We start from the raw sequence: 16,288 nt of genomic DNA on the forward strand, positions 1-16,288 counted from the left end.
CTAAAGGCCTCCTCTCCCTTTGAGGAGAAGGTTTGGAATAGATTCCACCAAGCTGTTCCAATACAAATGTGCCAGAATTTCTATGAAATTTGTCACATGCAGGTTTCCTCACGATGTTTTCCTTCACCGCTGAGCTCGAGATGAATTATAAAGGCAAATTAAGCACATGAATCGGCGGTGCTTGCCTGGGTTTTGAACCCGCAATCATCGCTTAAGATGCACGCGTTCTAACCACTGGGCCATCTCGACTAGTCTAGTTATGTGTGAGTATATTCACCTGCCAAAACACAGAGTATATTATAATATGATCGCAGTGTAAGTGAGCGGGTCGCGCATACCGTTCCGAGGTCGTTTTAAATTTAAATTTTTAGAATACGTTTGTGAAATAAAAAAAAACCCTTAAGTTTAATTTGGTAAATCAAAAGCTTCATTACGTTTTACGTACATTTTTGTATGTCATCATCCCAAATAATGCAAATATCCCAGTGCTTTTTTTTTCTCGCTGGAAAAACGCATTACGCCCTTCCCCCACGTGATGGAAAGTGGGGGGGTGTGTGGGACTCCCCGGAGCCCTAAACGCCGAGTGCGAACAAGCACACCGGGTTTACCCACTAAAAAACCAGCGGTACCCTCTCCGTCTTTCGGCGGACGCCACGGGATCGAAATATCCCAGTGCTGGGATAAGATCTGTTTTTGAGGAGATCACCAGATATGCTCACATTTATGTCGCAAATATCTATAAGAACTTTTTGTTTTAAGGAAATCACTTGATATGCACACCATATTTTCTTACGAGAGTTACCTTAGCCTTCAATACGGATGACATTTGATTCTATATCATAATTTATATCACATTACTATTGCTTATTATTAATGACCACATACCATCAGGCCAATTTGATCGTCATATATTATAAAAATATATTTCTCAATACTTGCTTTCACCAAGCAAGTTATAAATACAAATGATCACTGCCTGAATCAAACCATTGTAGGTTTGATCCTCGGTGAGATTAAAATGTAACCAATATTCGTATCACCTATAACAATACAAATGGAAGTTTATCAAAATAACAATAATATACTATCAACATACGGAACACTCGGCATTGAAAAAATAATTCATTCTTGTCACTTTTTTTTTTATTTCACAAACTGACATGTTTAAGTCGAAATAAGAGGTCGATCTCGTATCTTGGTACATTAGGTTAAAACTACTTTCAGATGTAATATTAGAAACGTTCTAAGGTTAAACGAATTTTATTATTATTAAATAATCTTTTATTAATTGTATCAAGCCAATGATATTCTAATAATTAGATATGTTATAGCCATACTAAACAACAGAAAAAAGTTTAAGTTTACGCAAAACGTATTACGTATTACTACGTAATAGTACGCAAAAAGACTAAAAACAAACGTCCCAATTAGGACATTTTCTAGTCTTCACTTTTTGCGCGTTAATAACATATCTGTTTACTAGAACATCATTGTATCAAGCTATATAATAATATAATAAATGCTAAAGTAACGACTCGACTTGACGACCTCAGTTTTTTTTTATGGTACAGGTTTGCGGACGAGCATATGGGCGACATAATGGTAAGTGGTCACCATCACCCATAGACAATGACGCTGTAAAAATATTAACTATTCTTTAAGTCGTCAATGTACCACCTTGGGAACTAAGATGTTATGTCCCTTGTGCCTGTAGTTACACTGGCTCACTCACCCTTCAAACTTATGATAAGTTATACTCTTATAGTCACTAAATCGCGATGAATACACTTACTTTTGCGTTTAAAAAAAACATATATTGACGTCTGTAAAAATATCACTGACCTTTCATAAAAATCCTGCTAAGTTACGGTAACCAGATACCCCCCCCCCAGTTTTCGAACCTCCGTCAGTTTTTTTATCAAACTAGTGCGTTCATTAATAATTCTTCGATGAAATAAATAATTGATTTAAAGATTCAAAGCTATAGCAACGTTACTGGACGTGATGGTGAGCTGGTGACGTTTATGGTTGTATACCATATGAAGATACTGGTTTTCCTTTAATCGTATATGCGACATTACCAGCTACATTAGAAAAGAAAACTAGCAAGATCTTGTGGATTTAAACCCGCCTTTTTTTATTTAGCAAATAATAAATAAAAATAACATAATAAAAATGTACTCATTAATAGAAATTACAATTAATATCTAAATGTATTTCTTGTAATTGAAAAAAAACGTCCGTCTGGGTAGGTACCACCCATCATCAGTTATTCTACCGCCAAATAACAGTACTCAGTATTATTGTGTTCCGGTTTGAAGGGTGAGAGAGCCAGTGTAACAGGCACAAGGGACATAACATCTTAGTTCCCAAGATTGGTGGCGCATTAATGTAAGGAATAATTAATATTTCATACAGGGTCGTTGTTTAAGGGTGACCATTTACCATCAGGTGGCCCATATGCTCGTCACCCAAACTATGCCATAAAAAAAGATAAGGTGTGAAGTTGTCTATGTCATTTAATTGACAGTTTAGTTTAGTTAAAACTACGTAACGGATTTTGATGCGTCTTTTTAATAGATACAGTGATTCGAGATGAAGTTTTTTAAATATACCTAATACATGGAAAATTTAGTAAGGAAACTTTGATAATTTTAGATGTTTCTTCTGCGATTACATATCACTTCACCCGAGTGAAGCCGGGCAGGTCGCTAGTTATTGATAAAGCAAAAAGTTTCACTATCGAATGTCATTGCATGTAAATCTCCCACTGCTGGGAAAAAGCCTGATTAAGTTTTGGGTCGAGATGGCCCAGTGCGCGTTCATCTTAACCGATGATTCAGGTTCAAAACCAGACAAGCATTGCTGATTCATGTTCTTAATTTGTCTTTATAATTCATCTCGTGCCCAGCAGCGAAGGAAAACATCGTGAGGAAACCTGCATGTGTCTAATTTCATCGAAATTCTGCCACATGTGAATTCCACCAACCCGAATTGGAACAGCTTGGTGGAATATGTTCCAAACCTTCTCCTCAAAGGGAGAGGAGGCCTTTAGCCCAGCAGTGGGAATTTACAGGCTGTTGTTGTTGTTGTAGTTGTTGTTGTTGAAGTTTTGATAAGTAAATTTGGTGACTAAAGTACAATAAACAATTCATGTAATACTTTTAATTCATTGAAAACATGAACACGTTATTATATCTAATATTATAAACCCGAAAATAACTTCTGTCCGTCTGTCTGTCTGACTGTCTGACTGGTCGATATGAAACAAGTGCGGACCCCAATGATGGACATATCACATCACAGAAGATCCGAGACGATCAACTGCTTAAGATACTTACATCATAAATATGTTTGCGGGTTCAAACACAGGCAATCACCACTGCATTTCATGTGGTAATTTGTTTTTATAAATCATCTCGTACTCTGTGAAGGAAAACATCGTGAGGAAAACTATACGTGTGTAATTTCAAAGAAATTTTGCCACGTTTGAATCCACCAACCTGCATTGGAGAAGCGTGGTGACGTCCTAACGTCCTCAATGGGAAATTTACAGGCCTTAAACCTGAAGCTACGGAATACAATTAGTTTTTTTTTATGGAACGTAGGTTAAGTTTTGTAGCTGGCAACATTTGTTTCGTGCCCTTGGTAATGATATACAATGTATGTCTGAATCATATCGTGATGGAAACGCCCTCTGACATTCAGTTTTGTTCCTCATTCTTGCACTTTAGGATAAACATCGATAGACAAGGATTTTTAAGTTATTTTTTTTATTTATTGCACACCAGTATTAAAAAACTAAATTTGACGTTTGGATTGGAAAAGGTTTTATGCGAAGCCCGCCTTATCACTTAAGCAGTGAACTATTGGTAAAAGATCTGTATAAGATAATCATGGGTAGGTATAGTACGACACAACTTAGATGTTGTATCTGCAAAATTCGTAAAACCGATCACATCCGAATTGAGTACGCTATCCCAAATTATCAATATTTATTTCTCATGCTCATATGATCTTTGCACAAACGTAATAATTTGTAATATCACATGACCTAATATATTCGCCAATTTCACACGTCGATGTACATGCTTTCTCTGACGCGAGAATCTATAGCGACGAATAGCGTCGAATGGCGCGATAGGGAGCTATTTCTATTGGTTGTGTAAATCGACAGTAATCGGCTTTATTTTCATTCTATTGCATTTTCCGATGCTACATCTAATTTGTGTCGTAATATAGACAATAATTATTGTTCGTTCAGAATAACATGTTATCTGAATAGGAATTGTAATATCATACCCTTTTTTTATGATGCCGTCACTTCAACCTGCCAAGTGTCTGCCAATCAACTAGTCACTAAATAAATAAATTCAATAATGACAATGATATTTGAATTTGGAATGTTTTCAATGAATAAAAAAACGCATTTTTTTCATATTCGATATTTAAATGAAGTGTAATTTCTCTTTAGTTGTATTTTGTGTTTTAATAAACATAATTGCATCGTCATCATCGTCATTTAAATAACTTTAACAGTTGTACACGCAGCGAAATATGTACATATATTTTGTATTATATATCTACATATATTCAATACTTGCCATTGTATGTATGTACATCAAATATGAATGCCAGTTAGAATTAGTGCTGTATTTAAGTCCAAAGATGGATCGATTTTAAGTTTATTATTCTTTTTTATGCAATTTATTAGTCGTAGTAGAGTCGAGATGGTCCAGTGGTTAGAACGCGTGCATCTTAACCGATGATTGCGGGTTCAAACCCAGGCAAGCACCGCTGATTCACGTGCTTAATTTGTCTTTATAATTCATCTCGTGCTCAGCGGTGAAGGAAAAAACATCGTGAGGAAACCTGCATGTGACAAATTTCATAGAAATTCTGCCACATGTATATTCCACCAATCCGCATTCAACAAAGGGCCTTAGCACAGCAGTAGGAAATTTATGTTGTATGTTGTAAGAAATTGCCTTTTCTTGTCGCTCCTGTGTCGCATCTGAGACTTACAATAAAGTCGAGATTTGCTAGACGAACTTATAGACATTTTTTTTTTCTTCCTTTTTTATGATATAGGTTGACGGACGAGCATATGGGCCACCTGATGATAAGTGGTCACCATCACCCATAGACAATGACGCTGTAATATTAACTATTCTTTACACCGTCAATGTGCCACCAACCTTGGGAACTAAGATGTTATGTCTCTTGTGCCTGTAGTTACACTGGCTCACTCACCCTTCAAACCGGAACGCAACAATACTGAGTATTGTTATTTGGCGGTAGAATAATTCATGAGTGGATGGTACCTACCCAGACGGGCTTGCACAAAGCCCTACCACCAAGTAAAGAATTAAAAAAAATATTAGTTCTAAATCGCGTAAAACCACAAAACAAGCTAGTGTATAAAGGACAGTAGATGACCGCAAGGTTTTTGTGATCACGACCTCTGTAATATGCGAAAATTGATACACCGATCCTATGGACATCGTTATGCAGTAGATTATGTGTATTTACTGTAGATAATTAGATATAGGTGCATATATTATATATATAGAGCTGAAATGGCCTAGTGGTTAGAACGCGTGCATCTTAACCGTTGATTGCGGGTTCAAATCTAGGCAAGCAGCACTATATGTATGTGCTTAATTTCTGTTTATTAATTCATCTCGTGCTCGGCGGTGAAGGAAAGCTCTCATTTTTAGGAAAGGGTGGAGTACACATATGGTTTTGAGGGAGCTTTCACTTCAGATAACTGATATAATAGGGAGTAACTTTGGCTACAACATTTTTTATTGTTAAATTCAAATGCGTACACATTCGCGGGCACATCTAGTATAATATATATTACTTAGATTGTATTTGTAAGTCTTGGTTACCTCACACATAAAGCTGTCACATCGTTACAAGCTGATACATTCTAAATTTCAATGATAATCTCATGTTATATAGTTCAAATAAGTGTTACGAACCACACGTGTGGTTAACTGTTAATTTATTTATTTATTAAATTATTTAATTAATTAAAAATAAAATGTTGAAAAGTATTGCCATGTTTTTAATGGGTAAGTTTCATTTTTATTTATGTATTAACTAGCTACACGCCCCGGCTTCGCACGTCTAAAACTGTCAGTATTTTCCTACTATGTTGTGCATGTTTTATACATGTAAACCTTCCTGATGAATCAATCTATCTATTAATAGAACTGCATCAAAATCCGTTGTGTAGTTTTAAAGATCTAAGTATACATAGGGAGAGACAGCGGTAAGCGACTTTGTTTTATACTATGTAATGATTAGTAACTACGACGACCTCCATGGTCGAATGGTGTGTACACCGGTTTTCATGGGTACGCCACTCCGAGGTCCCGGGTTCGATTCCTGGCCGAGTCGATGTAGATTACCATTAGTTTTCTATGTTGTCTTGGGTCTGGGTGTTTGTGGTACCTCATTGGGATCAGAGTAATTTATGTGATGTTGCCTCATATTTATATTTATAATGTTGTATTTGTATATTATTGAAGAACTATTCTAGATAACTCTATGGATGATATCGATGTTCCATACTTCATATATAATAAATAATGTATACTAATATTCTAAGTGAGAATGTAAGTTTGTTTGTTACCTCAACCTGAAGCGTTGAAATGATTTCGATGAAGTTTTGTATGGAGATGTAATTCCAGGGAAGGAAAAAGGCTACTTTTTATTAATTCACCCCTTGAGCCCAGTGGTGAGAAAGAGTACATCTTATCCGATGATTGCCGGTACTAACTCAGACAAGCACCACTGAATTTCCATGTGTTTAATTTCTGTTTATAATTCAACTCGTGCATCGTCAGGAAACCTGTATGTTTAATTTCAACGCAATTCTGTCAAAAATGTATCCACCAAGCAGCATTGGAGTAGCGTGGTGGAATATGCTTATGGCTGTTAATGTTAGGTAATTTAAAAAAAGAGAGCGAAATATCGCTTTCTCGCTTTTTCATTAGGTAACGAATTTCTTTTATTGTATGCCAAGTAAAAAAAAATCGTTTAAAAAATTAAATAAATCGACTTGACCAAATTTCGTGCCAGTACGTTTTTTTTTAATTTATCATCACTTTTATAACTAAAATCATCTTATCTGAACGCGTCTTTAGCGTTTGATTAGTTATAGAACAAATAAGCTAATAAAAACTCTGATTGATTACATTTATACAATTAGTAACTATAAAAAATAAACGATTGTATCTGGGTCGTATTATTAATAATAAAAAGCTCTAAGCTCTGATTAGAGACAAATCATCGTATTTATAAACAGTTCTTAGACTGGTTAGTAATTGGTAGTATGTTTTTTTTTATGGTATAGGTTGGCGGACGAGCATATGGGCCACCTGATAGTAAGTGGTCGCCATCACCCATAGACAATGACGCTGTAAGAAATATTAACTATTCCTTACATCGTCAATGTGCCACCAACCTTGGGAACTAAGATGTTATGTCTCTTGTGCCTGTAGTTACACTGGCTCACTCACCCTTCAAACCGGAGCACAACAATACTGAGTACTGTTATTTGGCGGTAGAATAACTGATGTGTGAGTGGTGCCTACCCAGACGGGCTTGCACAAAGCCCTACCACCAAGTATATTCTTCATAATCAATTAAAATAGTTAAATATTAATAAGTAGCACATAGCGAATGGTAAAGAGCGAGCCCGAGAGGTGCCAATAAAACGTTTTATATCTTAAACTATTTATTTTAAAAAATCAGAAGTAAAAAAATTACATACTACCTATCAACTAATTAGCCTAGTGTATGCTGCTCAAATGCGATTCGAGATGGCCCAGTGGTTAGAACGCGTGCATCTTAACCGATGATTGTGGGTTCAAACCCAGGCAGGCACCGCTGATTCATGTGCTTAATTTATCTTTATAATTCATCTCGTGCTCAGCGGTGAAGGAAAACATCGTGAGGAAACCTGCATGTGACAAATTTCATAGAAATTCTGCCACATGTGTATTCCACCAACCCGCATTGGAACAGCGTGGTGGAATATGTTCAAACCTTCTCCTCAAACGGAGAGGAGGCCTTTAGCCCAGCAGTGGGAATTTACAGGCTGTTGTTGTTGCTGCTCAAAGCGTGAGCTAGGAGTGAAGGCTCCTTCAGCGTGAGCCAGAAGTGAAGCCTCCTTCGTCCTCGTACCGATGGTTGGCGATTCATCGGTGATTTGGACGTTGCAAATCGTACGATACCCCCGTTATATGTTACGATGTTTTTTTTTTTTTTAACATTATTCAAGTAGGCTTTTACAAGCACTTTTGAATCGTCATTTTACAATTAAGTGAAGCTACCACCGGTTTGGAAAGTAAATTCTACAAGAAAGATTCTACAAGAAACTCAGTAGTTACTCTTTTCCAACATTTAAAAAATACAAAGTCAAGTTAGTTAAATACAATTATTTAAATTAATATATCCTGCTTGGAAGTCAACAGGTATTTACTCCACGCTTTTTTATCATCTATAAAATCTTGTATCGAATAATGTGCCTTTTTTACCAATTTATTTTTTTATAAACGATTTGAATTTACGAAACGGCAAAGTTAAAAATGTCTGCGGAATTTTATTACAGAAACGGATACCTTGCTCCAAGAAGGATTTATTTACTTTGCGGAGTCGGCAACTTGGCGTTATAAGCTTATCCTTACTCCTAGTTGTTACTGGTTTTTCGCATTTTCTTTTCCGTGTCGGTGGCATTTAATTTGAATATCTATAAGTAAGTTCTTCTTTATTGAATAAAGGAAATCGAGTTTGAGTTTTGAGCTCTTCTTTTATGCAAAAAACCCTACAATATCAAACATTTCGAAATCGAAGTGTCATTTGCCACTATGGATTTCGAACGGTGGTTCTCTGTGAACTCGTGAGACTCGGCAGAAAGAGCCTTTAATTTTCACGTGAATATCTGAATACTCATTCAACTTTTTATCATAAAGAGCTGGTCTCTTTTCCACTTCTTCTATTGGAATATCATTATCAGTATCGTCTTCACGAATGTTTACGTTTTGAATAGATGATGACGCTATTTGCGCGTGCCAAAGACGGCAGTCAAAGTGCAAATAGCGCAAGACTGATGACGAGAGTGACAAATTTGTCGCTATCGGACACAAATGTCACCCAATTGTCACGTCGTAACGTGCGCGCAACTCGATACATATTCATGGACTCGACAAGAGTGACGAAAAAGTCACCGTGACAAAAATCACCAGTGCGCGCTAGTTCTTACTTGCGTATTTTTTTTTCTTATGTTGGATGTTCTGAACTAACTTCACGAGTGCCAACTCTTGTCGAACTACATGTTCTACTGGTTATCAGCAATACTCACGATTACTGTGTTCCAGTTCGAAAGGTGATTTAGTCAGTGTAGTTACTTAAAAAAGGGACCCATCATCTTAGTTTCCAAGCTTGGAACTTACTCTTGACTTAATTTCACGTGACCGATTTTCCATTATACTTTCATCATCATCATCAGCCCACTCCTAAACATAGGCCTCTCCCAAACCGCGCCACGTTGCTCGGCCCTCTGCGTCCCTCATCCAGCTTCTACCCACGATCCTGCGAATGTATCAGTATACTTTAAATAAAGTCATTTAAAATAAAATATTTAATTCACAGCGCTAACTGCCGTCGTCAGTCAGCATCCCAAAGACTTCGAATACTACCACATCTTGCATCTACCTCACGACCCGCCCCTATACCCCGTGTTCGAGAAGGCGCCACCAACGCGCTTTACATGCCAAGGACGTAGCCGAGGTTATTACGCTGACGTTGACAGCGGCTGTCAGGTAAATGACATTAATGAATTTAAAATAAACATTTTTAATCTGTGCCCTGTCGGCACAACTTAAAAGGCATTAAACCAATGATATTCTAATAAACAGATATGTTATATCCATACTAAACAACAGTAAAAAGTGTGCCGCACTGAGGACCGTTTATTTTAGTTTATTTTTACATTTCGTTAAAAGTAAAAAGGATAGCTTGATAAAAACAATAAGTAAAAGGGATAACTAGATGTTTTAATTACTCAAAACGTATTACTACGTAATTATGATGTATTATAACGTATTACTACGTAATTATGATGTATTATAACGTATTACTACGTAAAACGACTAAAGGCAAACGTCCCAATTAGGACGTTTTCTAGTCTTCACTTTTTGCGCGTTAATAACATATCTGTTTACTAAAACATCATTGCATTAAACTAAGAATTTAATTGAAAACATATTTACATATCAATATATTCGTACGTTTGATAGAATCTTGTATAAGTTTCTGTAAATTATTTCTAAAAAAGGTAAAGATTATAACTTTCGGAGATGTTCGGTAAATTCCGTGACGTTTCGTTAATCTGTGCATAAGCTTTTACCGCTATCTGAATCATTTTGCATCCGGTTTGAATGAAAATTCCTATTAATTTAAAAATCCAATTTAGTTTTCAATTGTACGATGCGTAATCGAATAGAAAATTCGACGAAATGTTTGTTATGAATTATATGAAAAGGTGTTTATTTTGCCAAAATATATTTTTGTTTGGCTTATTATGAGGATATACAACATTTTGAAATATTACTTTAAATATTATACCCTATTAAAACGCAGGTCTACTTGTATTATATAACCAATGACTCTTGAGGTGATATTCATTTGTACATTTATGGTGCTAGCCCGTCTGGGTAGGTACCACCCACTCATCAGTTATTCTACCGTCAAATAACAGTACTCAGTATTGTTGTGTTCCGGTTTGAAGGGTGAGTGAGCCAGTGTAACTACAGACACAAGGGCCATAACATCTTAGTTCAAGTTTGGTGGCACATTGACGATGTAAAGAATAGTTAATATTGCTTACAGCGTCATTGTCTATGGGTGATGGTGACCACTTACTATCAGGTGGCCCATATGCTCGTCCGCCAACCTATAAATAAAAAAATAAAAATAAATAAATAGTATTTTGGTGTTCTGTTTTTTTTTTTTGGTTTTAAGATCACCATAAGGACTATTTTTATATACATAATAAGTCCTCCGCTATTCAGCATAAAAAGTAACCTTTGTCCTTTTTTGGATTACTTAAGCTTCACACCAACTTTCATTAATTTGGATACTGTGGTTTAACCGTAAAAGAGCAACAAACAAAAAGAGAATAATAAATAAATAAAATTTTAACAAAAAGAAAAACCGACTTCAAACAAAACACTATTTTAAAACAAATGAATATGCACGAAAAAGTAATAAAAATAATTGCGTATTCAACATATTTTTTAGAGTCTTCCTAAGTTAAATGAAATGAAAAATATTAGACTACTTAAAAGTCGATTAACGATTATATCATGTAGTGATAGTTATTGGTATATTTGGAGCCGGTGTCAGCCACGGTGCCCTTGCCCCAACAATCAAAAGAAAGAAGCGATACGAGCCCCTTGATTGATCCAGTATATTATTGTGTAAAAGGTAATTTGTAAAAAACATATTTGTTAAAGTATTCTCGTATTATTATTATTGTTTTTTGATAGATATACTGTAGGGTTTTATTGGCTGACACCGACTCCAAATATAACAATAATTATAACTACATGATATAATCGTTAATCGACTTTTAAGTAGTCTAATATTTTTCATTTCATTTAACTTAGGAAGACTCTAAAAAATATGTTGAATACGCAATTATTTTTATTACTTTTTCGTGCATATTCATTTGTTTTAAAATAGTGTTTTGTTTGAAGTCGGTTTTTCTTTTTGTTAAAATTTTATTTATTTTTTGATTTTAAGTGAAGCTGATGTTGACTAACTAATTTTTTTTAATAAGGATAGATTAAGCGTTCCGTTTATATGAGTCAGAAACTACTTCGAGGACAATTTCAAAGGAAACTTGCGAATAAAGCAAAAATAAACTTTCGAAAATGCGGATTTAATACGTCACGCGGCGTAAACTACAAGGATCCCTCGAAAGAGCTGTAATCGAACTCAGCAAAAAAACTTTGAAAAAGACCAACTATATTTCGTACATCATATTACATCACATCACATACACAACATTTGATTAAAGATAGTAAGAAATTCTGCCCCATATCGCACCCTAACTGCGAGCCGTATAGGAGTTCCATCACTACATAGTATAAAACAAAGTCGCTTTCTCTGTCCCTATATCTTTAAATCTACGCAACGGATTTTGATGCGGTTTTTTTTTAAAGATAGTGTGATTCAAGGGGAAGGTTTGTGTATATAATACATGAACAATATAGTAAAGAAACACTGATAATTTTAGAAGTTTGCGATGTGATGTCGTAAATACACAAATTCTGTAGTATATTTAGTATCAGTATTGCACCCGTGCGAAGCCGGGGTGGGTAGCTAGTTGATTATAATATTCGACTATGATAATTACATAAACATAACCACATTACGGAAGGTGACTCAAATATCCAAATAACTTATAAATAAAAGATTCGACCGAGTATCGCTAACGTGCTCCTCAGAATTGTTCCGTTCCCTTCCGTTCCGTTACTTTGTCATGGATCCTGTGCTCAAAACCTTACCAAACTTTCACCAAATTACCCTTGAAGTATATATTTTATAATAAAAAAAGAATTATCAAAATTGGTTAACGTGATTTTCAGTTATTCACCTATTTGTCGCGCATATACATAATGCAAATTTAAGACTTATGTCGTTTTCACATGGATACCATCATCGGAAAAAAAAATAAAAAAATGGGACCCCACGGGAAGCACTACCTTTCAAACAAAAAAAAAATTATCAAAATCGGTCCACCCAGTGAAAAGTTTTGAGGTAACAAACTTAAAAAAAAAAAAAAAAAAAAAAATACGGACGAATTGATAACCTCCTCCTTTTGGAAGTCAGTTGATAATTATAAATAAATATGAGACAATATCACATACATTACTCTGATCCCAATGTAAGTAGCTAACGCACTTGTGTTATGGAAAATTAGAAGTAACGACGGTACCACAGACACTCAGACCCAAGACAACATAGAATACTAATTATAATCTATATCGACTCGGCCGGGAATCGAACCCGGGACCTCGGAGTGGCGTACCCATGAAAACCGGTATACACACCACTCGACCACGGAGATCGTCAAAGAGTAACTTTCGCATTAATATCGCTAGTATAGATTAATGATATTGGAAAATTATATTTCCAGGCTTTCCACTTTTGCTGGCGTCAGCGTCTCGTCAGCACGGATTTATGCAGCAATGGGACACTGTTTAATGAACAGTTTCAGGTAAAGATATTATTTTCCATTCCTATGGTACGGGGTGTTTAAGACCTCGTTTGAAATCTATTATAATATATGTACGAGGCATATTATTAGACCCCGTAACGATTAATAAATTAAAACTCGATGTAATGTCATCGAAATTTACTTCTTCAGTGCGGTACGTTGTCAAAGTGACCTCGTAATATAGTAAGTACATCATAGCATGTTTTCAATAGGCATTATATAAATATATATTTAATTTATCACTTTTATAAAATATATCAAATAGACGTTACGGTCTCCTCAATGAGATGGCCCAGTGGTTATAACGCGTGCATCTTAACCGATGATTGCGGGTTCAAACCCAGGCAAGCACCGCTGTTTCATGTGCTTAATTTGTCTATATAATTCATCTCGTGCTCGGCGGTGAAGGAAAACATCGTGAGGAAACCTGCATGTGACAAATTTCATAGAAATTCTGCCACATGTGTATTCCACCATCCCGCATTGGACCAGCGTGGTGGAATATGTTCCAAACCTTCTTCTGAAAGGGAGAGGAGGCCTTTAGCCCAGCAGTGGGAATTTACAGGCTGTTGTTGTTGTTGTTGTTTTAGATGGAGCATCGGAAAATGCAATGATATGAAAATAAAACAGATTACTGTCGATTTACACGACTAATAGAAGTAGCTCCCTATCACGCCATTTGACGCTATTCGTCAATATAGATTCTCGCGTCAGTTCATCCCGAGAATGCAAGTGCATGTAAATCGACGTGTCAAATTGACGGTCATATGACATTACATGTTATTAAGTTTGAGAAAAGATCATATTCACACAAGAAATAAATATTTATAATTTAGGATAGCGTACTCAATTCGGACGTGATCGGTTTTACGAATATTGCCGATGCTACGTGTAAGTTCGTACTATACTTTTAAAAATAGATTAAACGCTTCATACACAGTGCAGTACTGAAAAGGATTTTTGAAGTTTATCATAAGATTTTTTAAAAAATCGTAGAAGAAACTTTGTGCAATAGAAAATTCGAAACTTTTATAAAGATCACCAGATCTAACATTGACTTAAGTACTCCTGTTTTTGATTTGCATACTTTTCGACATTTTAACTAAGTCCTTTTATAAATTTACTTGTCAACTATAAAAAAATACATTTATAGAATGCCCTCGATTTGAACTCCATTTGGGAATATGGCGCTTAGTTAGTCGCCGAGCCATGTCAAAAATGAACCTCACCAAACATAATGACATCAACAACAGCCTGTAAATTTTGCCACTACTGGACTATTGCCTCCGTTTTCTTTGAGGAGACGTGGTTCCAACGGGTTGGGGGAATACACATGTGGTACAGTTTCTATGAAATTAGACACATGCAGGTTTCCTTACGATGTTTTCCATACCAAAGAGCACGAGATGAATTATAAACAAAATTATGCACATGAATATTCAGTAATGCTCGCCTGGGTTTAAATCCGCAATCATCGGCTATGATGCACGAGTTCTAACCACTGGGACATCTCGGCTCTTCCGTGTTCCGTGAAGGAAAACATCATAAAGAAATCTGGATGTATTGAATTTAATGATCCCATACGTATCTAGCAATTGGAGTTTCCTTCTCCTCAAAAGGAGGGCCTAGCCAGATGTATTTAACTTTTGTTCCAGGTATGTGATCATTTCTACAACGTCCGCTGCGGTTCTCCCTATGAAGACTTGTGATACATATAACACGTGATACGTTCCTTGTTAAATTATGTTAAATTAAAATGAAATAATACCTAAATCGATAATCATTTCTTTCAGAACGAAACCATTCGATTTTTGAATATAATTTATATCCATTTATGCTTTTATTTGAGCCGCATTTTACGATATACAATCCACAAATAAAAATTATTAACGTTTTTAAAGGAAAAACATTTTTAAACATGACATAATCATAACAAAACAGTCTACGAGTATGTTGCTGTCTTCCAACACCACGCATATATTTGTCGGGAACATATAAATAAGCATTGTGACATTATTAAAAAAGAAAATTCAATATTAATTATTATTATTGTCGTCTCAAAAACTCGAGTCGTTTCACACTGCCGAGTACTTGCCGCTGCTTTTGATTCTGTGTTTGCCCTTGTTGCTTCACTTTAATGTTCCATTTGGCTTTTTTAATTTAGCTGAGAGGCCATCAACTTAGCGTGGTACGTAGAGTGTGCTAAAATTACTGCCACTAAATTTTCAACCAGCTCATTAATACTGAAATTTTTATACCCATTTTTAGTTCTAACTAGTAGCAACAGAGTCTCAAAACAATTTGAGAATATATTTCTCGGCATCACATGTCTAAATCTGGATAACAAAGGAGCAATCTACAGCCATTTCTATAAAATACAGTAATTATTTTGCCTTCATATATATTATTCAAATTCGCTGTGACTAATTGCCAATTATGGGTAGTTGAGACCGCGAGGAAACCTGCAGATGTCATTAGTAACCACCAACCAATTACTTTGTGGTAAGGCTTTGTGCAAGCCCGTCTGGGTAGGTACCACCCACTCATCAGTTATTCTACCGCCAAATAACAGTACTCAGTATTGTTGTGTTCCGGTTTGAAGGGTGAGTAAGCCAGTGTAACAACAGGCACAAGGGACATAACATCTTAGTTCCCAAGGTTGGTGGCACATTGACCATGTAAGGAATAGTTAATATTTCTTACAGCGTCATTGTCTCTGGGTGGTGGTGACTACTTACCATCATGTGGCCCATATGCTTGTCCGCCAACCTATACCATAAAAAAGTAAGTAAATAAAACCGGTACTGAATATGATGGACAAAGCTCCAAACCCTGTTCTCAAGGAACAAAGAGATTCACATATATCAACTGTCACCTTTTTTTACAAGTAAAAACTTCCGCCTACTTTAGATATATTTAATTTAAAATGGAAATATAATTAATATTATAACTTCATTTCCCAAGTGGAACAGAGCCAATTTGAAGATT

At 35.7% G+C, this 16,288-nt stretch overlaps 1 protein-coding gene across 1 annotated transcript; it reads left to right on the forward strand.

Moving 5' to 3' along the window:
- The first annotated feature begins 5,940 nt into the window (after positions 1-5,940).
- LOC124541092 (U-scoloptoxin(01)-Er1a-like) lies at positions 5,941-15,073 on the forward strand. The gene is made up of 4 exons (XM_047118919.1): positions 5,941-6,080; positions 9,667-9,836; positions 13,220-13,300; positions 14,956-15,073. The coding sequence occupies exons 1-4, from the start codon at positions 6,050-6,052 to the stop codon at positions 15,007-15,009; spliced, it is 336 nt and encodes a 111-aa protein (XP_046974875.1). The 5' UTR covers positions 5,941-6,049; the 3' UTR covers positions 15,010-15,073.
- The last annotated feature ends 1,215 nt before the right edge of the window (positions 15,074-16,288 follow it).

The sequence above is a fragment of the Vanessa cardui genome, chromosome 27 (genome assembly GCF_905220365.1).
Source record: "Vanessa cardui chromosome 27, ilVanCard2.1, whole genome shotgun sequence".
Lineage (NCBI taxonomy): Eukaryota > Metazoa > Arthropoda > Insecta > Lepidoptera > Nymphalidae > Vanessa > Vanessa cardui.

Coding starts and splice junctions, on each gene's coding strand:
- LOC124541092 (XM_047118919.1), top strand. CDS start 6,050: ATGTTGAAAAGTATTGCCATGTTTTTAATGG. Junction 9,837..13,219: donor ACGTTGACAGCGGCTGTCAG/GTAAATGACATT, acceptor TTATATTTCCAG/GCTTTCCACTTTTGCTGGCG. Junction 13,301..14,955: donor TGTTTAATGAACAGTTTCAG/GTAAAGATATTA, acceptor CTTTTGTTCCAG/GTATGTGATCATTTCTACAA.